This window comes from Dendrobates tinctorius, unplaced genomic scaffold (assembly GCF_039654945.1).
Source record: "Dendrobates tinctorius isolate UK_male_01 unplaced genomic scaffold, ASM3965494v1 ptg000070l, whole genome shotgun sequence".
Lineage (NCBI taxonomy): Eukaryota > Metazoa > Chordata > Amphibia > Anura > Dendrobatidae > Dendrobates > Dendrobates tinctorius.
In genome coordinates, this window is record NW_027361738.1 from 22212575 (window position 1) to 22239320 (window position 26746).

Genomic DNA, 26746 nt, shown 5'->3' on the forward strand with positions numbered 1-26746 from the left:
CTCCTGTAATTAAACAAAAATAAAAAAACAACAATATCCCTCTCCTGTCCGTCATTTTGTCCCACGCTGTAATTCATGTCTGGGGGATAAATAGTTTTCAACCTGCACGGTGATAAGATGCGACCATCCACGCTAAGAGCCACTGGTGAATGAGCTGCTGCAATCGCAGTATCAGTGACTAATGGTGACGTCATTGAGGTTACTGCCGGTTACTGAGGCTGCATTCCCAGCTGGCTTAAACTGCGGTGACCTCAGCATCGTGGGAAAAAGTCACTGAGTTCACTGCAGTTGAAGCTCAGTGACTTCACCGCAGATCACGCTGAGAAATTCCCACGGTGGTCTGCAGTCAACTCACTGAGCTGAACTGCGGTGAACTCAGTGAATTTTTCCAACGGTGCTGAAGCCTTGAGGGTTATATACCAAGGGAATGTACTCCAGGCCTCAGAATAGCCTATGGGTGAGCAATATAATACCAATAAATTTTTTAACAAGTTTTTTGTGCACCATTTCTGCATCTCTTAGCAGGAAAAGAGCTATCGCAAAATCACATGTTTTTGATTTAAGTCAATGGTAGAAACGCAGGGGAAAAAATACACAGATAATTGACATGATGCAGACTTTTCTGCATCAAACCTGCAATTCAAACTTACTCAATGTATGCATGACACTTCAGGTTTCTCATTCACTTTTTCTGGCATCAGGATGTGTCACAAATCCGCACAGAAAATCACGACAAAAATGCACCCTATCTGCAATGTGTGCGCACAGCCTAAAATTTTGAAACAGTTTTTTGAGGCTTATATAGCAATGAAATCTACCCAATATTTGTAAAAGTCTATCGATGAGCAATATAATACCATTAACTTTTTGAACAAGTGCTTTGGGACTTATATAGCAACAAACTGTACCCAAGAAGATGTAATACCCTATGGATGAGCAATATAGAGATAATTTGTTAACAAGTTTTTTGAGGGCTATAATTTATAAACCAACAAAATGTACTGCAAACCACAGAATAGTCTATGGGTGAGCAATAAAATACCGATAAAGTCTCTTGCACTTTCAGTATTTGGTGAGTATTTTACATCAGTATTTGTAAGCCAAAACCAGGAGTGGAACAATCAGAGGAAAAGTATCATAGAAACACATCACCACTTCTGCATTTCTCACCCACTCCTGGTTTTGCCTTACAAAAACTGAGGTAAACTCACAAAATACTGAATGTGTGAACGAGGCCTAATGGTATGTGCACACGTTGAGTAAAATTTCTGCATCATTTCGGCATCACTTGGCAGGAAAATTTCTGGGATAAAAACATGTTTTTGGTGTGTCTTTGCCTGCTTTTTTGCCCTGCGTTTTTGATTGATTTGAGTGAAGTCAATGGTGCAAAACCCAAGGCAAAAATGCACAGAGAATTGACATGCTGCAGATTATTTTCTGCACCAAATCTGCAAGTCAAAAATCCTCAATGTGTGCATGACACTTCTGGTTTCTTATTCACTTTTCTGGCATTAAGTTTCGCTTCAGGTTTTATCACAAATCCATGCAGAAAAAACGCAACAAAAACGCACCAAATCTGCAACGTGTGCACACAACCTAAAATTTTGAACAAGTTTTTTGAGGCTTACAGTGGGGAAAAAAGTATTTAGTTAGCTACCAATTGTGCAAGTTCTTCCACTTAAAAATATGAGAGTCCTGTAATTGACATCATAGGTAGACCACAACCATGAGAGTCAAAATGAGAAAATAAATCCAGAAAATCACCTTGTCTGATTTTGCAAGATTTATTTAGCAAATTATTGTGGAAAATAAGTATTTGGTAATTAACAAAAGTTAATCTCAATATTTTGTTATATATCCTTTGTTGGCAATGACAGAGGTCAAACGTTTTCTGTAAGGCTGAGTTCACATGTTGCATTTTTTTCGCGTTTCCGCGGCGGTTTTAACCGCGCGATTTTGCCACGAAAACGCGAAAAATAAGCATCCCATGCATTCCTATGGGATTCCGCAATGCTGTGCTAATGCTGCAGTTTTTACCGCGGTGGAATCGCTTTGCGGTAAAAACCGCAGCATGCTCATTAATTTGCGGAATCGCGGCGATCCCGCACCCATAGGAATGCATTGTTCCGCTTACTTCCCGCATGTGGTTGTGCACACCATGCGGAAAGTAAGCAGAACAATTGCGGATGGTACCCACGGTCTGGAGGAGAGGAGACTGTCCTCCGGGCTCTGGGTACCATATCCCTGTAAAAAATAGAATTTAAAATAAAAAATATTGTTATTCTCACCCTCCGACGTCCTGCGCAGCCTTCCCGCTTCTCTTCACGCACCGGTCCCAGTAGTCCTTTGCGAAAATGCTCGCGATGACGTCCGTTCTCGCGGGATCGCGAAGTCTCGCGGTCATTCGCGCGACGTCATCGCGAATAACCGCGAGACGTCGCGATCCCGCGAGACCTGACGTCATCGCGGGCATTTTCGCAAAGGATTACTGGGAACGGATGCGCGGGACGTCGGAGGGTGAGAATAACACCATTTTTTTTTTTTTTTTTTTACATTCTATCTTTTACTACTGATGCTGCACAGGCGGCCTCAGTAGTAAAAAGTTGGTCACACTCGTCAAACACTATGTTTGACGAGTGTGACCAACCTGTCAATCAGTTCTCCAAGCGATGCTACAGATCGCTTGGAAAACGCTAGCATTCTGCAAGCTAATTACGCTTGCAAAATGCTAGTTTTTCCGCGGGAAAATCGCGGGAATTTAAAATGCGATTTTCCCACGGACTGGAATTCCGGAATTCTCGCGGTAATTTCCGCGAGAGTTCCGGTACGTGTGCACTTAGCCTAAGTCTTCACAAGGCTGGCACACACTGTTGGTGGTATGTTGGCCCATTCCTCCATGCAGATCTCTTCTATAGCAGTGATGTTTTGGGCCTGTCACTGAGCAACACGGACTGTCAAATCCCTCCAAAAGTTTTCTATGGGGTTGAGATCTGGAGACTGCACACATGGGCCCAAGAGGTAAAGGGGCCACTCCCACCACCAAAGCAGCAAGCTGCTTCAGACACATAAAGTGGAGCATTATGATAAGGCATCGGACTGAAAAGGGCCCATTTACTGTTCTTGCAGAGGGGCCCTCTTCTGTTTTTGCAATTTCAACTGTATCTATATGTTGCTTTTTATCTATTTTATTTGTATGTATTAATGTTATCAAAAATAATTTTTATTTTAATTTGTTTTAGAAAGGAAGCAAACAATTCACATCAAACAAAACCCCCTACAGAAATGGTGGGATTTCTGGAACTGGTCAGTTTTTTTGTACCTTTAAATAATAATAAAATATATATTTTAATATGTATTCTGATTTTGGAAAACTACGGGGGTTGTATAATATAGAAACATTATGTTTAAATATTCTATTTGAAAATATAGAGATAACAAAGGGCTCCCCTGTTCAGGACACCCTTCATTATCCTAAGGGAAAGGTGGTTGCAAAAAGCATCTTTCATTTGGAAGACATACTATATCCATGAACAGCAGATTGATTTAAAAATTCTTGTGATGCTTAAATGACCTTGTTGTTGTGCTGTAGGGGAATTGAACACCAATATTTGCAGAGTACAGGTGATTGCTGAGGATTTCACCAGCCAGGCAGTTTGTGCTAAAATCAAGCGGCTGTCTTATAATAATCTTGCATGGTTATCACATAACCAAGGCCCAATGCCATACGTAGAAATCACAGTGCATTATAGCAAAAGTCCTTATTGGGGCCCTCTTCCACATGTGCCCCCAAAATCAAAAATTTGGTTCAGTAGACAAGATCATACTTCACAAGTTTTAAAATCAGAGAGAGAGACACTCAGGTACAGAGCAATTGTGCCACTATTAAAGCCCCTTCTTAGTTACTGTACGTTACTACTTTACCATTTTTCATGGTCCTTATGAGTGCAGTGCAGTCAAAATTCCCCCTATACTGCATGATACTCCTAAAGTGAATTTCCTCTACAATTTCACCCTACAGTCCCGAGCCACACACAGTATGATGACACCACAGTGCCTCCAGCAAAGTATGATGCTTTCACAGTGCCTATCACAAGTTATGATGCTGCCAAAGTAACTCCACCACATTATAATACCTACCATGCCTCTAAATTTCCCCACACACTACATTATGCCCCCCATAAACAGCATAATGGCTCTACTGTCCTTTTTATACAGTATGATGATCCACACAGGCAGTATGAGGGCCTCACAGTGCCACACACAGCATGATATTTCCCACACAGAATAAGGTCTCCCCACAATATGATGTTTGCCCTTGCACAAAGTATAATGCAACCCTCAGTCCTCTGCAAACTATGAGGGCCCTGATGCACAATATGATGTCCATTACAGCCTCAACATGCAGTATGAGGGTGTGAGGTTGTAGGGTTCTAGCAGGTTCTCAGTATGCAGTGACGAGACACGAGACAGGGTATGACTTGTATAATAAACTTTAATAAATTGAAGCCACTAGGGCTATGCTGAACAGAAAAAACGGGGGAACAAGCAATCTGTCCTCGCAGGGACTCAATGAACTAAACAGTGCTTTTTGTGTAACTGCGAGTAACACCCGGCTAGTCCGGGTGACGGAGGCCAGACTATGGCCATACTATAACACTTATTTTCTAAAGTCCACTTATCCTTCCATGTGTCGCTCGGGATTGCAGATGCGGCCGCTTAGAGGTCATTGATGCAGCTGCCTTGACGCCTCGATCTTCCGGGAAGGTTTGGGCTCGTCGGGACCTGAACAAACTGTACCGGTGGGGCGCAACAGGCCCTGAAGAAACAATGCCGGTGGGGCACAACAGGCCCTGAGGAAACGGTGCCGACGGGGCACAACAGGCCCTGAAGAAACAATGCCGGTGGGGCGCAGCAGGCCCTGAAGAAACGGTGCCGGTGGGGCGCAACAGGCCCTGAAAAAATGATGCCGGTGGGGCGCAACAGGCCTTGAAGAAACGGTGTCGGTGGGGCACAAAAGGCCCTGAAGAAGCGATGCCGGTGGGGCGCAACAGGCCCTGAAGAAACGGTGCTGATGGGGGCGTGGTAATGATGCAGCCTCTAAATATAACCGTTCACCAACCTCTGCTCAGGGTCCCTTAGCAAACCAGACTGGGGCCTCTACTACTGCCTGCAGCGAGGTGGAGCCCCCTGGGGCCGGTGATGACAGGGCCGCAGCTGTGGGAGAAGGCAGGGGGGCAGTGTCCTGACCGCTGTAAAGGAATGGTCGAACTCTCATAGAACATTCATGCCTAGGGTGATGGGGTGTTGCTTTTCAGCTTCTCCTTGAGTCAGTACCACCCCTCTGTGACCAAGAGATTTACAGCACAGCGTCACTTGCACCCACACCACCCCGGCAACAGGAACCGGCAGTTGATTGGCAGCAACTAGTCTGATCACGGGCCCCCACTGAGGCATTGCTGCTTCCGGGAAGTTCTGTTGAAAATACGTTGCGGGCATAGTGTTTACTTGTGACCCCGTGTCCACCAGGCACCGGACGGCCCGGCCCTCCACTTCTGCACAAACCACCGGGCATTTTGCTACTAAATCTTCGGGACTTCCACCACCCCTAGTTGTGGTTTTCGGCTCCGAGCGGCGTCCTCCCAGGCCAGAGCCCTTTAGTTTAATGGCAGCCGGGGTGGGTATCTCCCATGCCGCAGACAATCTCGGGCAAAGTGGCCTGGTTCTCCACACTCAAAACACCGGTCCTGTGTAGGTTGACCACCCTCGGGGAGTGTGATCCCCAGAAGCCGGGGTTAAAGCCAGTTCATTCTGTCCAGGTCTCGGTTCTTCTCTTTACTTCGGCCAACTCGCCCTTAATACTTTTCAGCTCTTGCTTCATCTCTTCCACCCACTGAGGTTCCTTGACTGCATTCGTGGAGGCCTCCACACCTCGGACTTTCCCCATGGGGACCGCCATCCCCTGCTCTTGCTCTCGAGCACGTGCCTGACTTCCCACCTCTGAAAAATCTATTCGGGGATTCATTCTGATCTGTTCCCGCAGTGCCTGTTTGACTAATGGATCTCGCAAACCAGTCACCAGTAGGTCACGTAGGGTAATGTCAACAGGTCCTGCCCCTACCCCGTCCTTTCTTTCTATAGCCGTATGCAATTCTTGGAGGACATTCATATACTCTGTGATCGTCTCCCCCTCTACTTGCATCTGACTAAACAAACGGGTTCTTAACTCTCCCACATCAGTAGGGTCCCCATGGGTCTGAAGAAACAATGACGGTGAGGGACAACAGGCCCTGAGGAAACGGTGCCGATGGGGTGCAACAGGCCCTGAAGAAACAATGCCAGTGGGACGCAACAGGCCCTGAAGAAATGGTGCCGGTGGGGCGTAACAGGCCCTGAAGAAACGGTGCCGGTGGGGCGCAACAGGCCCTGAAGAAACGATGCCGGTGAGGCGCAACAGGCCCTGAAGAAACGGAGTCGGTGGGGCGCAACAGGCCCTGAAGAAGCGATACCAGTGGGGCGCAACAGGCCCTGAAAAAACGGTGCTGATGGGGGTGCGGTAATGACGCAGTCTCTAAATATAACCGTTCACCAACCTCTGCTCAGGGTCCCTTAGCAAACCGGACGGGGGCTTCTACTACCACCTGTAGCGAGGTGGCGCCCCCTGGGGCCGGTGATGACAGGGCCGCCGCTGTGGGAGAAGGCAGGGGGCAGTGTTCTGACCGCTGTAAAGGAATGGTCTGTCGTCGCAGCGGTCACCTGAGGTAGCCGCCTTGTCACAACAGGGTGGGAAGCAGCGGGAGTGGCTGTATGTGACCGTATGTGGGGAGCGGCCGCCGGTGCAAGTCTCTCACGTGTCACTTGTCGGTGAGTCCACAGCTTTCCTTTCACAGACGCCTGTCGGTCTCTCCACAACACACCGTCTGCTCCCTCGGTCCTCTCTGTCTCACACGGCTTCCCGTCTATTGTCCTGCTCTCTGTCAACTGCCACTTCAGCGCGCCCCCTGCTCCTTTTAAGCTTGCCCCGCCCCCTGTTTCCCTGACAAATTCAGTCAAGTCTTTCCTTTTTCTGTCCTCCCAGTATCGTTCCCTCAGGAGCCCTGATGGCGGTCCCCTGGGTACCTGTCCTTTTACTGTCTGGGAGTCCTCCTCCCCAGGTGGCCAGGGTGGTAGTCATGGCGAGGGGGTGTTGCTCCGGCAAACCCTGGCACCCCGCAAAGAAAATGTAATGTTCTGTTGTCTGTGGTGTGTGTTGCATGATGAGCAGAACACTCACTTTAATCTCTGGGGTCCCTTCTGGTCCTGCAACCTTGGTTTCCGATTCAGAGTCCACAAAAACAATTCCAGACTTAGGATTCATTTGTAACAAATCAGCTTAATACTGTACAAATACAGTACAGTCCATTCTCTTTTGCAGTTCCTGATCTTACTCTGTTCTTTCTGATATTTCCTAGTCCCAATGACATTCCTTTAACCCTGCAGCTCCCGTGACCTTAGGTCCACTAGATTCAGTCAATCTTCCATCCGGCAACTTTTGAAAGAAGCAAGAAGCATCCATAATTCTGCCTAGTCCCAGCTGTAGGCCCCGGATAATCCCAGAATGACCACTGAACTTTAAGTGACCGCCCGCAAGCTGCTTCATCTTGGGGTCCCGTATGCCCTTAATTCTCTCCAGCTCCTTGGCTTATCACTCTCATCTTCCTATATCATCACCACACTGATCTTTATCAGGAAGTTGTTACACTCAAGTACACTATGCCCAATTCTAACTACTCCCAACCTGGAAAGTCAACTGTGGTGTGAGCTAGTGATCGGCAGTCCGGCTCTTTTTGGTGATCCGCTTTCTCAGCTCCACATACCAAGAAGAGCCAGCTCTTTTGGATCCTAAATGGATCCCTATTAAATATGTCTTCACAATATGTGAACACTTATTTAAAAGTTATGTGAATGTGGCCGAAACCCAGCCTACTTGCAGTTAGCCAATTAAATTGATGAATGGGCAGAGTTTAGGCAACGTGGGCAGAGTTACATCCACCAAACTCCAGAATTTTATGCCCAATGAGAGCCATTTAGGAAATTCAGTAGCTCTCTCTGGGGTGTCAGGCTCTCTGGGGAGCCTGTTCACAGAAGGGAGCTGGCTCTTTGTACCGGATCTTTCACGAATGACCCATCACTAGTGTGAGCATAAGTTTTCCTAATAATAATGCACTATAGTGGCCCCTCCCCTTACTATTACCGAACTGTGCTTCCCATTCCTAACTGATATTTCTAACCCTAAGCTGTCCCTTTCAACACTGGAGAGCATTATAAAACAGGTATGCAAGTTAATAATCATATAATAATACACTTGTCTTAAAGGGGAAGGGAGAAGTGTGGCCCAACTCTGGCACACCCTTACAAGGGCCCCCAAAACCCTCCACATATTATGAAACTCCTCACACACAATTTAATGTTCCACACAGGTCTCACAGGCAGTGTGAAGGCCACCACACATTATGTCACTCAAAATCCATTACAAAATATGAGGGTCCACAAACAATATGATATCCCCCACAGATCCCACAGACAGTGTACTAGCTCCTATGCACAGTACAATGTCCCTCACAATCTCAAAGAAAGAGAACCCCCAACACAATTTGATGTCCCCTTATAGCCCCAACATGCAGCATCAAGTCTCCCACGGCCCACACACAGTATGAGGGCCCCAACATTCAGTTTCATAGCCTTGCAGCTCACCCCCCAGCACACACTGATGTTCTCACAAAACGTCATGTCCCCAAAAAGCACTGACAAGTAAAAAAAAAACACAAACTACTCATCTTCCACCGTTCCCCCAATGGCTGCTCTGGTTAGTGCACTATGCAAACTGAGATGTCATCTGCACAGGTGGCGTGATCTGATGACGTCATCACACATGTTGTGTTGTGCCACTCTCAGACGTACAGGCTGAATGCTGCAGCAGGAAGCTGACAGAAATTGCATTCACACATAGCTCCAAATATATTCACAGAAAGCAAAGGGACCCTCTTCTATAACTATATATGGGCCCCACTCTTTTAAATGAGTTTTCCATTTTAAATGTGTTTATGCTCATAGCCTTGAAATAGGGAAAGGGAAAAAGTAATAAAATCATAGTTATTCTTCCTCCCCGGGACCAGTGATGTTTCTCTTACTCCTCTGTTTATGTTTATAGGCAGGCAGATACACACATATCATATATACAATCAGATATATACACACCATACATATAGGCACATGCACACAAACTTTACATACAGGCACATACAATGCGTACACAATAATTAGGTAGGCGTATTTTGACCATATCATAATTTTTAGGCATATTTTCGAACTTCAAGCTGTATAAACTTGAATGCTCATTGGATAAAGCAGTTCCGGTTGATGTGTATTTGTGTAGCAAAGTACGATTTTGCCTAAGGATATCAATATCCTTTATCAAGATGTGAAAAATTATTAGGCAATTTGTTTCCTTCTGGCAAAATCGGCCAAAAACGAGATTTAACCAACAATGAAAAGTAAAAATTGTTAAAAGCCTTACAGAGGGATGCAGCAGTCTTGAAACCATCAAATGTTTTACTAGAAATATGATCATAAAAAGCGTGTTGATAAAAAAAGACACACATTAACTGCCAAAAATTTGAGAATAATTAAACAAGAGGTGACCAGGAATCCATGTGCTATCATATTCCAAAACTGGAACCTCCCTGAAGTGCACAGAGGTACAAATTGTTCAGTGCTCAAAGAACAAGGTAAAGAAGGCTGAAACCCAACCACCACTAACCCAGAGAAAGAAGTTAAAACATGAAGACTGGACCAAAAAATATCTGAAGATGGATTTTAAAAAGGTTTATGGACTGATGAGTAGAGTTGAGCGACTTTTGGTTTTTTAGGGTCGCGTTTCGTTTCGTGAAACCCGACTTTTCCAAAAGTCGGGTCGAGCAAGATCGGCCGATTATAGGGAAAAGTCGGGGTCGTCCCGAAACACGAAACCCAATGTAAGTCAATGGGGAATAAAAGTCGGCAGTGAGAGGAGGACAGGAAACACACCTACAGTGCCCATTTGAATGCCAAAAGCATAAATTCTTCTTACTTAAGCTTGTCAACCTTAATTAACTTCATAATACAAGTTACGCACTGAAAAATGGGGGTTATTTGGCTAAAGTTGTGGGGGGGGGCTGGCTCCAGGTTTTCATGTGCCCTGGGCGAAAGAGCGCCCCTTTAACACATACCACAACTCATCATGCTCCGATACGGCAGAGAAATAGCGGTATAGTACAATGAAAAATACTTCACTTTTTACATCTCATGACAAGGCCCATCTATTTCTCCATACAGAATCATTGGTCCCATATAATGTTTGAAACAGTATATGATGAGCTCCACATAATGCTACAGTATATGTTGGTCCCCATGGATGAAGCTCCACTGTCTTATGGGCCCAAATAATGCTCCAAACATAATGGGCCCCATTTCTAATGCTCTAGTGTATAATGAGCCCTGTAAATGCTGCTCCAGTGTCTGATGTCCACCTTTGGAATGTTCCAGTGTATGGTGGGCCCCATCTATCATTCTCCAGAGTATAGTGCTCCCCAAAAATTGCTGTCCCAACATTGAAAACTATCAAATAAGTCTCCTCGCTAGGGAATCCCTGTACTAGTCTGGACTCCTCATCGTCCCCATCTTCCATCTCACTTCACAGTATTTCAACCTTGCAAGTGCTGTGATCCTGAGCAAGCAGGGGGGGCACACTCGTTGGCGACGGCACTGGCACAGGGCCTCTGATAGTACGGTGGTGTGTCTGATGGCGGGTGGGCCGAACCTGCACTTTCATCTGCAGCTTCCTCTTTGTCACCGTGTAAGATGGAACTGTATATGGGAAGGGTAACCTGAGTTTCATCAGGGTCAGATTCAGGCTGTGTAGCGTGCGAGGGGAATGTAGTGGTCTGGGTCAATGTACCAGCAGATTCATCGAGCAGTGGCTGGGCATCAGTGCACTTGTGTCGCCCCCAGGAGTACAGTCGCCACAGTGGCATTACCTTCTTCCTAGGGAGTGTGATGTCATGCTTGGGAGCAACGAAGGATCTCTCTAGCAGGTTAACTGATTGGGCGGCGTTATTCCCACGAGTCATGACCCTCCAAACAGCGTTCATGAAGGCAAAGCGTTTGTTTTACGTGGGCAGTATGGTTGCAAAGCTGAACCTTAAAGGAATGTCCAGAAGGGCACCACCAGGAGTGGAGCCTACGGTTAAATTCGACTCCACCTGGGAAACCTCAACCATGCCAGCTACAGAACAGATGCACACATTGCAAGCTTAATTCCGTTAACGAACGAGACTCCGTCATGCCCCGCGGTCCGAGTCCGGCTTACTAGAGGGACACGTGAGGCTCTGGAACATGAGATTGGCCAATAACTGGTGTGTCATGCCCTTACATGTCCGTGGATGCATGTGCGCTACACTGAAAAGGCGAGCGTTTGTCGCTTACAGGGGCAGATAACCCGCTGAACAACGTTAGTGATGGGGATCACTGATTACAATTATTACCCGCGAACAATGATTTCCCAGTAAGTGCAGGTCAACTGCAGTACCGGAATTAGGCCTAACCGTCATTCCTGAAAAAATGAAAAACTTACATGTGCAAACCACAGGTGCTGTAGCTTGCTTAACAGCTCGCCAGCCGTTCTCACGCCCAGTATGGATTACACGTGATTGCACAAAGGTTAGAAAGGGTACCGTATCCCCAGATAACATGTATGGATAGCGTACACATTCAAAATATATGTCTCAGGAGGCAGGCTCAGACGGTGTTAGGCCCAGTATGGATTGCACGTGATTGCACAAAGGTTAGAAAGGGTACCGTATCCCCGGATAACATGTATGGATAGCGTACACATTCAAAATATATGTCTCAGGAGGCAGGCTCAGACGGTGTTAGGCCCAGTATGGATTGCACGTGATTGCACAAAGGTTAGAAAGGGTACCGTATCCCTGGATAACATGTATGGATAGCGTACACATTCAAAATATATGTCTCAGGAGGCAGGCTCAGACGGTGTTAGGCCCAGTATGGATTGCACGTGATTGCACAAAGGTTAGAAAGGGTACCGTTTCCCCGGATACCATGTATGGATAGCGTACACATTCAAAATATATGTCTATACATCAGGAGGCAGGCTCAGATGGTGTCAGGCCCAGTATGGATTGCACGTGATTGCACAAAGGTTGGAAAGGGTACCGTATCCCCGGATAACATGTATGGATAGCGTACACATTCAAAATATATGTCTCAGGAGGCAGGCTCAGACGGTGTTAGGCCCAGTATGGATTGCACGTGATTGCACAAAGGTTAGAAAGGGTACCGTATCCCTGGATAACATGTATGGATAGCGTACACATTCAAAATATATGTCTCAGGAGGCAGGCTCAGATGGTGTTAGGCCCAGTATGGATTGCACGTGATTGCACAAAGGTTAGAAAGGGTACCGTATCCCTGGATAACATGTATGGATAGCGTACACATTCAAAATATATGTCTCAGGAGGCAGGCTCAGACGGTGTTAGGCCCAGTATGGATTGCACGTGATTGCACAAAGGTTAGAAAGGGTACCGTATCCCCGGATAACATGTATGGATAGCGTACACATTCAAAATATATGTCTCAGGAGGCAGGCTCAGACGGTGTTAGGCCCAGTATGGATTGCACGTGATTGCACAAAGGTTAGAAAGGGTACCGTATCCCTGGATAACATGTATGGATAGCGTACACATTCAAAATATATGTCTCAGGAGGCAGGCTCAGACGGTGTTAGGCCCAGTATGGATTGCACGTGATTGCACAAAGGTTAGAAAGGGTACCGTATCCCCGGATAACATGTATGGATAGCGTACACATTCAAAATATATGTCTCAGGAGGCAGGCTCAGACGGTGTTAGGCCCAGTATGGATTGCACGTGATTGCACAAAGGTTAGAAAGGGTACCGTATCCCCGGATAACATGTATGGATAGCGTACACATTCAAAATATATGTCTCAGGAGGCAGGCTCAGACGGAGTTAGGCCCAGTATGGATTGCACGTGATTGCACAAAGGTTAGAAAGGGTACCGTATCCCCGGATAACATGTATGGATAGCGTACACATTCAAAATATATGTCTCAGGAGGCAGGCTCAGACGGTGTTAGGCCCAGTATGGATTGCACATGATTGCACAAAGGTTAGAAAGGGTACCGTATCCCTGGATAACATGTATGGATAGCGTACACATTCAAAATATATGTCTCAGGAGGCAGGCTCAGACGGTGTTAGGCCCAGTATGGATTGCACGTGATTGCACAAAGGTTAGAAAGGGTACCGTTTCCCCGGATACCATGTATGGATAGCGTACACATTCAAAATATATGTCTATACATCAGGAGGCAGGCTCAGACGGTGTCAGGCCCAGTATGGATTGCACGTGATTGCACAAAGGTTAGAAAGGGTACCGTATCCCCGGATAACATGTATGGATAGCGTACACATTCAAAATATATGTCTCAGGAGGCAGGCTCAGACGGTGTTAGGCCCAGTATGGATTGCACGTGATTGCACAAAGGTTAGAAAGGGTACCGTATCCCCGGATAACATGTATGGATAGCGTACACATTCAAAATATATGTCTCAGGAGGCAGGCTCAGACGGTGTCAGGCACAGTATGGATTTGACGGCCCAGATTACACAGCGGAGGAGCAGGGAGAGGTAAAGATTGCAAATGCTGGGGCCCTGCCCAAGCAAGGGGGGCCGACTCGTGGGCGTCGGTACTGGCACTGGGCCCCTCATAGTACAGCGGTGTGTCTGACGGTGGGTGTGCACCACCACCATCAGAGACACTTGATTGCACTATGAGGGACCCTGTGCCAGTGCCCGCGCCCAAGAGTCGGCCTACCCACCTGTCCAGGGCAACGGCACTCGCATGGTGTCGTGCGCTAGGTGGTGACCCCGGCCATGGGGGGGGAGGCAGCACAGTTAGGGAGTTTTAGAAAGTGGCATATGTTGATGTTGGACATTCAGCTGATGCAAAAGGCGAAATAGGTCAAGTCCCAGGAAGAGGTGGACCAAAGCAAGCTATTTTTCTGTCACCCTATGTGTCATCAGGGGAAGGTGGGACAAAATCCTTGGAAACCCATGCATGGTTCATTTTAATGAAGGTTAGATCATCCACATTTTGGGTTGACAGACGGGTCCTTTTTTCTGTCAGGATTGATCCAGCTGCACTGAAGACTCTTTCCGATAGCACACTTGCAGCTGGGCAAGCGAGCTCCTGTAAGGCATATTGTGCCAATTCAGGCCAGGTGTCCAGTTTAGCGGCCCAATAGTCAAAGGGGAATGACCTGTGTGGGAGAACATCGATATGGGAGGAAAAGTAGTTTGTAACCATAGTTGACAACTGCTGTCTCCTGTCACTTTCCATAGATGCAGTATTACCAGTTGTGTGAGCGGTACTTGAAAAATCAGTCCACAACATTGTCATGAAACCCCTGTCTCCAACGCCACTTCTGCTGTGTGCACCACGAACACCTCTGCCAAGCTGCCCCCGGCCCGTACGGCTCGTGTGAGAACCATCACCGCTGCTGTGTGCTGGGAATGCCTCAAGCAACCGATTTACCAGAGTTGCTGGTTTATTAGCCAATATTAGGTCAAGGTTCTCCTGTGGCATGATGTTTTGTAATTTGCCTTTATAGCGTGGATCCAGGATGCTGGCCAACCAGTAGTCGTCATCGTTCATCATTTTGGCAATGCGGGGGTCCCTTTTTAGGATCCGCAAGGCATAATCTGACATGTGGGCCAATGTTCCCGGTGTCAATGATGCACTGCGAGTGCTGGTTGGAGGAGCACTTTCTGGCAAATCCACATCCCTCCAGTCACGCACAAACCCTGTACCAGACCTTGCCACGCCAACATTTTCACTTGCCCCATGAGATGCATCCTCCTCCCCTAATTAATCATCCCCATCATCCTCCTCCTCCTCCTCCTCTTCTTCCTCCACCTCGTCCAGGAGAGGTCCCTGAGCAGACAATGGCTGAATGTCATCAAGGATTCCCTCCTCCTCTTCCTCCTCATCAACATTGGCTGCAGACGCCTGCTCCTTAAGGTGCGTCAAAGTTTGCATGAGCAGACGCATAAGTGGGATGCTCATGTTTAGGATGGCGTCTTCTGCGCTTACCAGCCGTGTGCATTCCTCAAAACACTGAAGGACTTTACAGAGGTCTTTCAGCTTCGACCACTGCACACCTGTCAACTCCATGTCTGCTCTCAAAGTGCCTGGCCGTGTATCCTCCCACAAATGCATTATGGCCTGCCTCTGCTCGCACAGCCGCTCCACCATGTGCAGGGTGGAGTTCCACCTTGTTGCAATGTCGATAATGAGGCGGTGGTTGGGAAGGTGGAGCAATCGCTGCAGCTTCTGCATACGAACAGAGTGTACAGGCGACCGGCGGATGTGCGCGCACAGTCTTTGCACCTTCTGGAGCAGGGCTGTTAACTCCGGATAATTTTTGAGGAAGCACTGCACCACCAGGTTCAAGGTGTGAGCCAAGCAAGGTATGTGGCTGAGATTTGAAAGGGCTATGGCTGCCACAAAATTACGGCCGTTATCACTAACTACCTTGCCTGCCTAAAGATGTACACTGCCCAGCCATGACTCAGTTTGTCGCTTCAAGTACTCGGCCAGCACCTCGGCGGTAAGTCTGTCGCCCAAACACATCATCTGCAACACAGCCTGCTGACGCTTTCCACTAGCTGCTCGATAGGGGGACACATCATGTGCAACAGTGGCAGCTGCAGATGGAGTGCTTGTACGACTGCGCTCTGTGGACGAGCTTTCGCTTCTGGAGGAGGAGGAGGAGGAGGAGGGTGGAACGCCTACAGCCAACTGTTTCCTATACTGTGGGCTAGGCAGCACTGTCCCACCACCGCTGTCCCCTGTGGACCCTGCATCCACCACATTAACCCAGTGCACAGTGATGGACACGTAACGGCCCTGGCCATGCCGACTGGACCATGCATCAGTTGTGAGGTGTACCTTTCCGCTCACTGACTGCTTGAGTGCATGGACAATGCGGTCTTTCACATGATGGTGGAGGGCTGGGATGGCTTTGTGAGAGAAGAAGTGGCGACTGGGTAGGTCATAGCGTGGTACTGCATAGGCCATGAGTTTGCGGAAAGCTGTGCTTTTCACCAACCGAAAGGGCATCATCTCAAACGAGATTAGTTTGGCAATGTGGGCGTTCAAACCCAGTGTACGCGGATGAGAGACTGAGTACTTTCTTGACCTACTCATAGTGTCTGGGAGGGTGAGCTGGACTTGAGAGCTGCATATGGTGGAAGTAGCGGTGGACAGGGCGGACTGAGAGAGGGTTGATGATGGTGATGGAGTTGGTGTTCTTTCTGATGGCCTAGAATCAGTCTTTCGTTGATATAACAGTGGGATTCCCTGACTGCTGTGGCCTTGCAACGACACCTCAACATTTGCTGCTGTGCTAACCGGTGGGCTTACAGTGGGGGAAACAATGTAGCGTTGATGACTACCTTCGTTGTGATCAGTTGCACATGTGGCACTTGAGGTTTGGTGTTGTGTCCACGCTTGCAAGTGCATGCTGGTTAAATGTCTAAGCATGCAACTGGTATTCAAATTTTTCAGATTATTCCCTCGGCTAAAGGTCTTTGCGCACTTCTTACAGATAACCTTTGCCTGATCATGAGGATTTTGTTCAAAAAAGTGCCACACTGCACTCTTCCTACTTTGGCAGACATTTTGCGGCCTAGCACGCTGTGATCTTTTGACCCTCTGGACAAGCTGTCCAGCAACTCTTTTGATGTTTGGAACCTGTCTTTGGAGTGCTCCGGGCCTGCCAGAAAACAGCTGTTGCGATGTCGATGTCTGCTGTGGATGCTCCTCATCTGAGCTATTGGAAGCAGCACCCTCTTCCCCCAATGGATGCCAATCTGGGTCAACAACTGGGTCATCCATCACCTCCTCTTCTATGTCATGTGCACCTTCCTCTGTGTCACCGTGTATGGTGGTATAGTGTGCGGGAAGGGGCACCTGAGTCTCATCAGGGTCAGAATCTGGCTCTGTACACTGCGAGGACAATGTAGTGCTCTGAGTGAATGTACCAGCAGAATCATCCATCAGCGGCTGTGCATCAGTGCACTCCATGTCAGATTCATCTTGGCCTGGGTAATTCACCATTTCACTTGATAATCCAGGCATGGTATGTGAAAACAGCTCCATGGAGTAATCAGTAGTATGGCCTGCGTCATCCTTCAATCTTGGTTGGGGTGAAGGACACAAGGAAAGGTGTGGTTCATGAACATGAGCCTCCAATGACGACTCAGTGCTTTTACTTTTTACAACTGAAGAAGAGGAGGCGATAGAGCTGGAGGCTGAGTCAGCAATGTAAGACAAAACTTTTTCCTGATGCTCTGGCTTTAAAAGCGGTTTGCCAACTCCTAGAAAACTAAGCGTTCGAGGCCTTATGTAGCCAGACGATGACGCAGGCTCAACACCTCCTACATTCGGTCCTATTTTGCTCTTGCCACTACCATCAGATCCACCACCAACACCATCATTACCAGCTGCCAACCCCAGCCCAATTCCACGGCCTCTTCCACCAGCCTTCCTCATTTTTGGTAGAAATGTAGACAAAATCCAACAAACTATATAGTATGTAAAACAAGGTACAAGGTGTCTATAGGACAGGGGAGATTTTGAATTTCTGCACACACTTTTGGACACTGGACACTTTTGGATTGTGTGAGGCCCACTGATATCTGAGTGCTATGTGACAGGCTTGATGGCACAGCTGTGACCTAAGTGACTAGAGGATAAGTGAGATTTTGAATCTCTGCACACACTTTTGGACACTGGACACTTTTGGATTGTGTGAGGCCCAATGAATATCTGAGCGCTATGTGACAGGCTTGATGGCACAGCTGTGACCTAAGTGACTAGAGGATAAGTGAGATTTTGAATCTCTGCACACACTTTTGGACACTGGACACTTTCGGATTGTGTGAGGCCCAATGAATATCTGAGCGCTATGTGACAGTCTTGATGGCACAGCTGTGACCTAAGTGACTAGAGGATAAGTGAGATTTTGAATCTCTGCACACACTTTTGGACACTGGACACTTTTGGATTGTGTGAGGCCCAATGAATATCTGAGCGCTATGTGACAGGCTCGATGGCACAGCTGTGACCTAAGTGACTAGAGGATAAGTGAGATTTTGAATCTCTGCACACACTTTTGGACACTGGACACTTTTGGATTGTGTGAGGCCCAATGAATATCTGAGCGCTATGTGACAGGCTTGATGGCACAGCTGTGACCTCAGTGACTAGAGGATAAGTGAGATTTTGAATCTCTGCACACACTTTTGGACACTGGACACTTTTGGATTGTGTGAGGCCCAATGAATATCTGAGCGCTATGTGACAGGCTCGATGGCACAGCTGTGACCTAAGTGACTAGAGGATAAGTGAGATTTTGAATCTCTGCACACACTTTTGGACACTGGACACTTTTGGTTTGTGTGAGGCCCAATGAATATCTGAGCGCTATGTGACAGGCTCGATGGCACAGCTGTGACCTAAGTGACTAGAGGATAAGTGAGATTTTGAATCTCTGCACACACTTTTGGACACTGGACACTTTTGGATTGTGTGAGGCCCACTGATATCTGAGCGCTATGTGACAGGCTCGATGGCACAGCTGTGACCTAAGTGACTAGAGGATAAGTGAGATTTTGAATCTCTGCACACACTTTTGGACACTGGACACTTTTGGATTGTGTGAGGCCCACTGATATCTGAGCGCTATGTGACAGGCTTGATGGCACAGCTGTGACCTAAGTGACTAGAGGATAAGTGAGATTTTGAATCTCTGCACACACTTTTGGACACTGGACACTTTTGGATTGTGTGAGGCCCAATGAATATCTGAGCGCTATGTGACAGGCTCGATGGCACAGCTGTGACCTAAGTGACTAGAGGATAAGTGAGATTTTGAATCTCTGCACACACTTTTGGACACTGGACACTTTTGGATTGTGTGAGGCCCAATGAATATCTGAGCGCTATGTGACAGGCTCTATGGCACAGCTGTGACCTAAGTGACTAGAGGATAAGTGAGATTTTGAATCTCTGCACACACTTTTGGACACTGGACACTTTTGGATTGTGTGAGGCCCACTGATATCTGAGCGCTATGTGACAGGCTCGATGGCACAGCTGTGACCTAAGTGACTAGAGGATAAGTGAGATTTTGAATGTCTGCCCACTCTTTTGGACACTGGACACTTTTGGATTGTGTGAGGCCCACTGATATCTGAGCGCTATGTGACAGGCTCGATGGCACAGCTGTGACCTAAGTGACTAGAGGATAAGTGAGATTTTGAAACTCTGCACACACTTTTGGACACTGGACACTTTTGGATTGTGTGAGGCCCAATGAATATCTGAGCGCTATGTGACAGGCTCGATGGCACAGCTGTGACCTAAGTGACTAGAGGATAAGTGAGATTTTGAATCTCTGCACACACTTTTGGACACTGGACACATTTGGATTGTGTGAGGCCCAATGAATATCTGAGCGCTATGTGACAGGCTCGATGGCACAGCTGTGACCTAAGTGACTAGAGGATAAGTGAGATTTTGAATCTCTGCACACACTTTTGGACACTGGACACTTTTGGATTGTGTGAGGCCCAATGAATATCTGAGCGCTATGTGACAGGCTCGATGGCACAGCTGTGACCTAAGTGACTAGAGGATAAGTGAGATTTTGAATCTCTGCACACACTTTTGGACACTGGACACTTTTGGATTGTGTGAGGCCCACTGATATCTGAGCGCTATGTGACAGGCTTGATGGCACAGCTGTGACCTAAGTGACTAGAGGATAAGTGAGATTTTGAATCTCTGCACACACTTTTGGACACTGGACACTTTTGGATTGTGTGAGGCCCACTGATATCTGAGCGCTATGTGACAGGCTCGATGGCACAGCTGTGACCTCAGTGACTAGAGGATAAGTGAGATTTTGAATCTCTGCACACACTTTTGGACACTGGACACTTTTGGATTGTGTGAGGCCCACTGATATCTGAGCGCTATGTGACAGGCTTGATGGCACAGCTGTGACCTAAGTGACTAGAGGATAAGTGAGATTTTGAATCTCTGCACACACTTTTGGACACTGGACACTTTTGGATTGTGTGAGGCCCAATGAATATCTGAGCGCTATGTGACAGGCTCGATGGCACAGCTGTGACCTAAGTGACTAGAGGATAAGTGAGATTTTGAATCTCTGCACACACTTTTGGACACTGGACACTTTTGGATTGTGTGAGGCCCACTGATATCTGAGCGCTATGTGACAGGCTCGATGGCACAGCTGTGACCTAAGTGACTAGAGGATAAGTGAGATTTTGAATCTCTGCCCACACTTTTGGACACTGGACACTTTTGGATTGTGTGAGGCCCACTGATATCTGAGCCCTATGTGACAGGCTTGATGGCACAGCTGTGACCTAAGTGACTAGAGGATAAGTGAGATTTTGAATCTCTGCACACACTTTTGGACACTGGACACTTTTGGATTGTGTGAGGCCCAATGATATCTGAGCGCTATGTGACAGGCTCGATGGCACAGCTGTGACCTAAGTGACTAGAGGATAAGGGAGATTGGATTGCTTTTAAAAAAGCAGTTTGCGGAGCAGTGGATAAACAGCAATGCCAGCCTGTCAGGAAGCCTTAAAAGGCAGCCCAACAACCAACACCACTGATACACCACAATATAGCCTCCCCTTGCACTGCACACACAGTGACTGGTGTGTTGTGCAGGCCAAATTGCTATCAGCAGCAGAAGCAGTTTTTTTTTCTTCTCAGCAGGACAAAAAAAAAAATTGGGATTGCTCTTAAAAAAGCAGTTTGAGGCCCAATGAATATCTGAGCGCTATGTGACAGGCTCGATGGCAGAGCTGTGACCAAAGTGACTAGAGGATAAGGGAGATTGGATTGCTTTTAAAAAAGCAGTTTGCAGAGCAGTGGGTAAACAGCAATGCCAGCCTGTCAGGAAGCCTTAGAAGGCAGCCCAACAACCAACACCACTGATACACCACTATATAGCCTCCCCTTGCACTGCACACACAGTGACTGGTGTGTTGTGCAGGCCAAATTGCTAGCAGCAGAAGCAGTTTTTTTGTCTTCTTCCCTGCCTAACACTCTCCCTACAGAATCAGCAGCAACCTCTCCCTATACTGAGATCGGCAGAAGTAAGATGGCGGTCGGCGTGCACGCCCTTTTATACCCCCTGTGATGCCCACCAAAGCAAGCCAATCACTTGCATGCCCTTCTGAAAGATGGTGGTGACCCGTGCCTATGTCATCACGTTGCCCACAGTGTCCGTGGATCCTGATTGGCTGAAAAAGAGCGCAAAACAAACTTTTGAAACGCGACTTTGGCGCGTAAGTCGCCGACCTCGTGGCCGACCTCATCCTAGGGTCGGGTTTCGTTTCATGAAACCCGACTTTGCCAAAAGTCGGCGACTTTTGAATTTTTTCGACCCGTTTCGCTCAACTCTACTGATGAGATGAGAGTGACTTTTGATGGACCAGATGGTTAGGCACAGGCCCCATTTCGACTTCACCAAGATGGAGTGGAGAGTACTGCCATGAGCTGGTATTATTAAAGATGAGCTAGTTGGACGGTTTTTGGTTCAAGATGAGCTCAAAATCAACTCCAAAATGCACTGATAGTTTTTAGAAGACACTTTCTTGAAGCAGTGGTACAGGAAAAAGTCTGCATCTTTCAAGAAAACCATGATTTTTATGCAGTACAATGTTCCATTGCATACTCCTCTTCTGGCCTGCTAGTAAAGGCCTTAAAGAAAAAAGAATAATGACATTACCCCTTTCACATCTAATCTAAACCCTAGAGAGAACTTATGCACTCTCTTTAAGCTCCGGCACTGAGCCCGCACCTTTCTGGGCACATGACAGCTGAGCTATATAGGTGACATGTGCCCACAACAGCCACGGGTGGATCGCAATCCACCCATGGCTGTTAACTAGTTCAATGTCACTGTCAATCTTTGACAGTGGCATTTAACTCAGGCTTACCGGAAGCACGTTGCTAATCCTGCCCATTGGTGACCCCATCACATGATCACGGGTCACTGATGGGTCGACATGACAACTAAAGGTCTGCAGCAGACCTTTATGGTTGTCCTTGCCAGATTGCTTTGAGCACCACCCCATGGTCGGTGCTCATAGCAAGTGAGCATTTCTGCAACACAGGCGATCGGATCATTGCCTGTGTGTAGCAAAAGTGATCACAGTACTGCAGATTCTAGTCACCCTTAGAGACTATTGAAGCATTCAAAAAGTAAAAGAAAATGTTTTTAAAATATTTTAAAAAATAAAAAATGAAAGTTTAAATCACCCCCCTTTTGCCCCTTTCAAAATAAAACAATAAAAAAATCAAATATACACATATTTGGTATTACCACATTCAGAATCGCCTGATCTATCAATATAAAAAAAGAATTAACCCAATTGCTAAACGGTGTAATGAGAAAAAAATTTAAACCGCCAGAATTCCTTTTTTTGGTTGCTATTACATTTTAATAAAATGCAATAACGGGCAATCAAAACATCCTTTCTACACCAAAATGGTATGAATAAAAATGTCAGCTCAGCGTGCAAAAAATAAGCCCTCACCTAACCCAAGATCATGAAAAATGGAGACGCTACAGGTCTCAGAAAATGGCGCCTTTTTTGGGAAATTTTTTCCAACACCTAAATAAAAAAGAACCTATACATGTTTGGTGTCTGTGAACTCATCATGACATGTGTCATGATCCATGGTGGATCAGGACTGATAAAAAGCACAGGAAACTTTTTTTTTCTTAAGCTGTGCTTAAGGTGGGTTTTTGCCCCCGGTGGCCATTAGGATTATTGCACTGTGGTTTCTTTTGTTCTAAGTTTGCCCCCCGGTGGTGGAGAGCGTCATTGCACTCTAGTTTCTTTAGTTAAGTGCACATGATTAATATGCAGGTGTGATTGCTGGCTCTGCTATAAAAGAGTCACAGGTGTTGCAATCAGGGTTGGTGATAGTGTTCATTTCAACCATCCTTGGTGGAGGAAGTATCTGGAGAGAGGTCCTTGCAGCACTGTCTTAGCCCTGGTGTGGAGGGAGTCATAGGGGATTTCCTTGTAGCTCTGACAGCTTGGTGGCAGCGATTCAGGAGGAGAGCTACATGCTGGTGGTGGACTCTGTTGCCAGGAGCAAGTGCAACAGAGTAAAGCTAAGTTGTGTTTCCCCGTTTGTGTTTTTCCTTAGAGTGTGTATTAGTACAGCGGTGGGGCCAGTGCCTGCGCCACCCAACTCCCTAGCAAGGGATAGGTGTAGGGTGTGCGAGGGCGACAAGTTCCTGATCGGCGCCCGGTGCGGATCCGGCATAGGGAACGTTAGGAGCGTTAGGGACACTGACTCAGAGGAGTGCAGGAGGTCTCCAAATCCCCTTCCCCTATGACAGGACCCACCGTTGTAACTGTTTCCCTTCCCTTGTCTTGTTGTTTTAGTTACCGGCCTGCGAGCCGTGTCACACAGGACACTATCACGTGCCGCGTCTTGTTGTTTTAGTTACCGGCCTGCTGGTCACGTCACATAGGACGGGTCCATGCGACAACATGGAGAATCATATTGACAGGTCAGTTTTAGCATTTACTGAACATAGAAAAAAAAACAACCGTGGAATTGCACTTTTTTTGCAATTTCACCACACTTAGAATTTTGTTCCCGTTTTAAAGTAGGCAATATGTTAAAACCAACGCTGTTGCTCAAAAGTACTACTTATCCTGTAAAAAACAAGCTCTTACATGGCCATATTGACTGAAAAATAAAAAAGTTATGGCTCTGAGAAGAATGGAAGCAAAAAACAGAAATTCAAAAACTGAAACAGAGGTTAAAGAAGCACTCCTCCCATCAAAGTTTCTATCCGCTTAATATATTGCAGACACCATATTACATAGCACTGTGTACTTACAATTGCTCATTTTGCCTTTCTACCCAGCTAATTCTTTTGTTTTCTCTGCTCTGTATAGAAACATGAATTTACTAATTCCTGTAGAACTCATACCCCTCTTCAAACCCTGATTCAGCTATCCCGTCCATGTGCCCTGGGACTTAATGCCCATGGATGGGATAGTATGTCATGTGCAATCAGCCGTGCTCACGGGGGAGCGCAGCTTATCGCGATCAAGTGTCAGCTGATTCTCACAGCTCACACCCGGCACTAAGTGCCAGGAGCAGTCACGGACTGCTCCCGGCATATTAACCTCCGGAACACTGCGATTAAACATGATCGCAGGTGGAGTGTAGGTGGAGCGTAGGAGGAGCTTAACCCCTTTACCCCTAAGGGTGGTTTGCATGTTAATGACTGGGCCAATTTTTACAATTCTGACCACTGTCCCTTTATCAGGTTATAACTCTGGAACACTACCATAGATCCTGGTGTTTCTGTTTTCTTGTGACATATTGTACTTCATGTTAGTGGTAAAATTTCATTGATATAACTTGCGTTTATTTGTGAAAAAAACGGAAATTTGGCAAAAAGTTCGCTTTGAATTTTTATGCCCTTAAATCACAGAGATACGGCACACAAAAAATGTAAAAGTGACATTTCCCACATGTTTACTTTACATCAGTACAATTTTGGAACCAAAGAAGAGATCCCAAAATTTTATACTAAAATCAATACACTTTATTGATCAATAATTAAAATATTTTTATAATAATTTCTATAGCGCCAGCATATTCCGCAGCACTTTACATTATAGAGGGACTTCTACAGACAATAGACACTAGAGCATAGCATAGCAATAAACACATAGATCAAAACAGATACCAATAGGAATGAGGGCCCTGCTCACAAGCTTACAATCTATTAGGGAAAAGGGGAGACACGAAAGATGGATGGTAACAATTGCTTTTATTGTTTTTATTGTTTGGACCATCCCTAGTGTAAGAATCGGGTGTTCCTGTTGCTGCATGAACCAGTTAACAGTCTAAATATGTAACAGTACAGACACAAAGGGCTATTAAATGTAAAAAGCATGTGAGAACATGATGCAAGGAACCTGGATATGGTAAAAAAAATTTAAATCAGCCACACAGGAATATTTAGGTTAGTGCGTTGAGGCGATAGGCCAGTCTGAACAATTGTGTTTTTAAGGCACGCTTAAAACTGTGGGGATTGGGGATTAATCATATTTGCCTGGGTAGTGCATTCCAATGAATCGGCGCAGCACGTGAAAAGTCTTGGAGATGGGAGTGGGAGGTTCTGATTAATGAGGGTGCTAACCTCAGGTCATTAGCAAAACAGAGGGCATGGGTAGGGTGTGACTAGGGAGGATATGTAGGGTGGTGCTGAGCCATGGAGTGCTTTGTGGGTGAGGGTAATAAGTTTATACTGAAGTCTGGAGTGGATGGGTAGCCAGTGTAAGGACTGGCACAAGGTAGAGGCATCAGTATAGCGATTGGTGAGGAATATGATCCTGGCTTCAGCATTCAAGACGGATTGGAGAGGGGAGAGTTTGGTAAGAGGGAGACTGATTAGTAACGAGTTACAATAGTCCAGATGAGAATGAATAAGAGAAACGGTAAGAGTTTTGCAGAGTTGAAAGTAAGAAAGGGTCGAATTCTAGAAATGTTTTTGAGGTGCAGATAACAAGAGCGAGCCAGTGATCGGATGTGGGGGGTGAACGAAAGCTTGGAATCAAGTATGACCCCAAGACAGCAAGCATGTTGCTGAGGTGTAATGGTGGAACCACACACGGAAATGGCAATGTCGGGCATAGATAGGTTGGTAGAGGGAGGAAACATGAGGAGTTCAGTTTTTGACAGGTTCAGTTTCAGATAGAGGGAGGACATGATGTTAGACAGCGGTAAGACAATCACTGGTGTTTTCCAAAAAGGCAGGTGTGATATCAGGAGAAGAAGTGTATAATTGGGTGTCATCAGCATAGAGATGGTACTGGAACCCAAATCTACTGATTGCTTGACCAATATGGGCAGTATACAAAGAGAAAAAGGAGGGGGCGTAGAACCGATCCTTGAGGAACCTCAACAGTAAGGGGAAGATGAGAGGAGGAGGAGCCAGCAAAAGATACAGTAAAGGAGCGGTCAGAGAGATAGGAGGAGAACCAAGAGAGAACAGTGTCCTTGAGGCTAATGGAATGGAGCATAGTGAGGAGGAGCTGATGATCCACAGTGTCGAATGCTGTGGAGAGATCCAAGAAAATTAGCATGGAGTAGTGACCATTAGATTTAGCTGTTAGAAGATCATTTGAGACTTTAGTGAGGGCAGTTTCAGTAGAGTGTAGAGAGCAGAAACCGGACTGTAGAGGGTCGAGGAGAGAGTTATCTGAGAGATAGCGGATAAGACGGGAGAGGACCAGGCATTCCAGGAGTTTAGAGATGAAGGGAAGATTAGAGACACGTCTATAGTTAGCGGTACAGTTTTGGTCGAGGAATGTTTTTTTAAGTAGTGGATGTATGATGGCATGCTTAAATGAAGAGGGAAAGATACCAGAAGAGAGAGGTAAAATATTTTAGTTAGGTGAGGGGTGACAGCAGGGGAAAGGGACTGGAGTAGATGTGATGGAAATGGGTCACTGGTGCAAGTGGTTGG

General features: G+C 46.6%; 1 protein-coding gene across 3 annotated transcripts in view; it reads left to right on the plus strand.

Moving 5' to 3' along the window:
* LOC141095454 (ATP-dependent translocase ABCB1-like) overlaps positions 1-26746 on the plus strand; it is a 485663-nt gene that overhangs the window by 48813 nt on the left and 410104 nt on the right. For all 3 annotated transcript variants that reach the window (XM_073581458.1, XM_073581459.1, XM_073581460.1), the window contains one exon: positions 3240-3303. In XM_073581458.1, coding sequence (XP_073437559.1) covers positions 3240-3303 — 64 coding nt within the window. The remainder of the gene's footprint in view (positions 1-3239; positions 3304-26746) is intronic.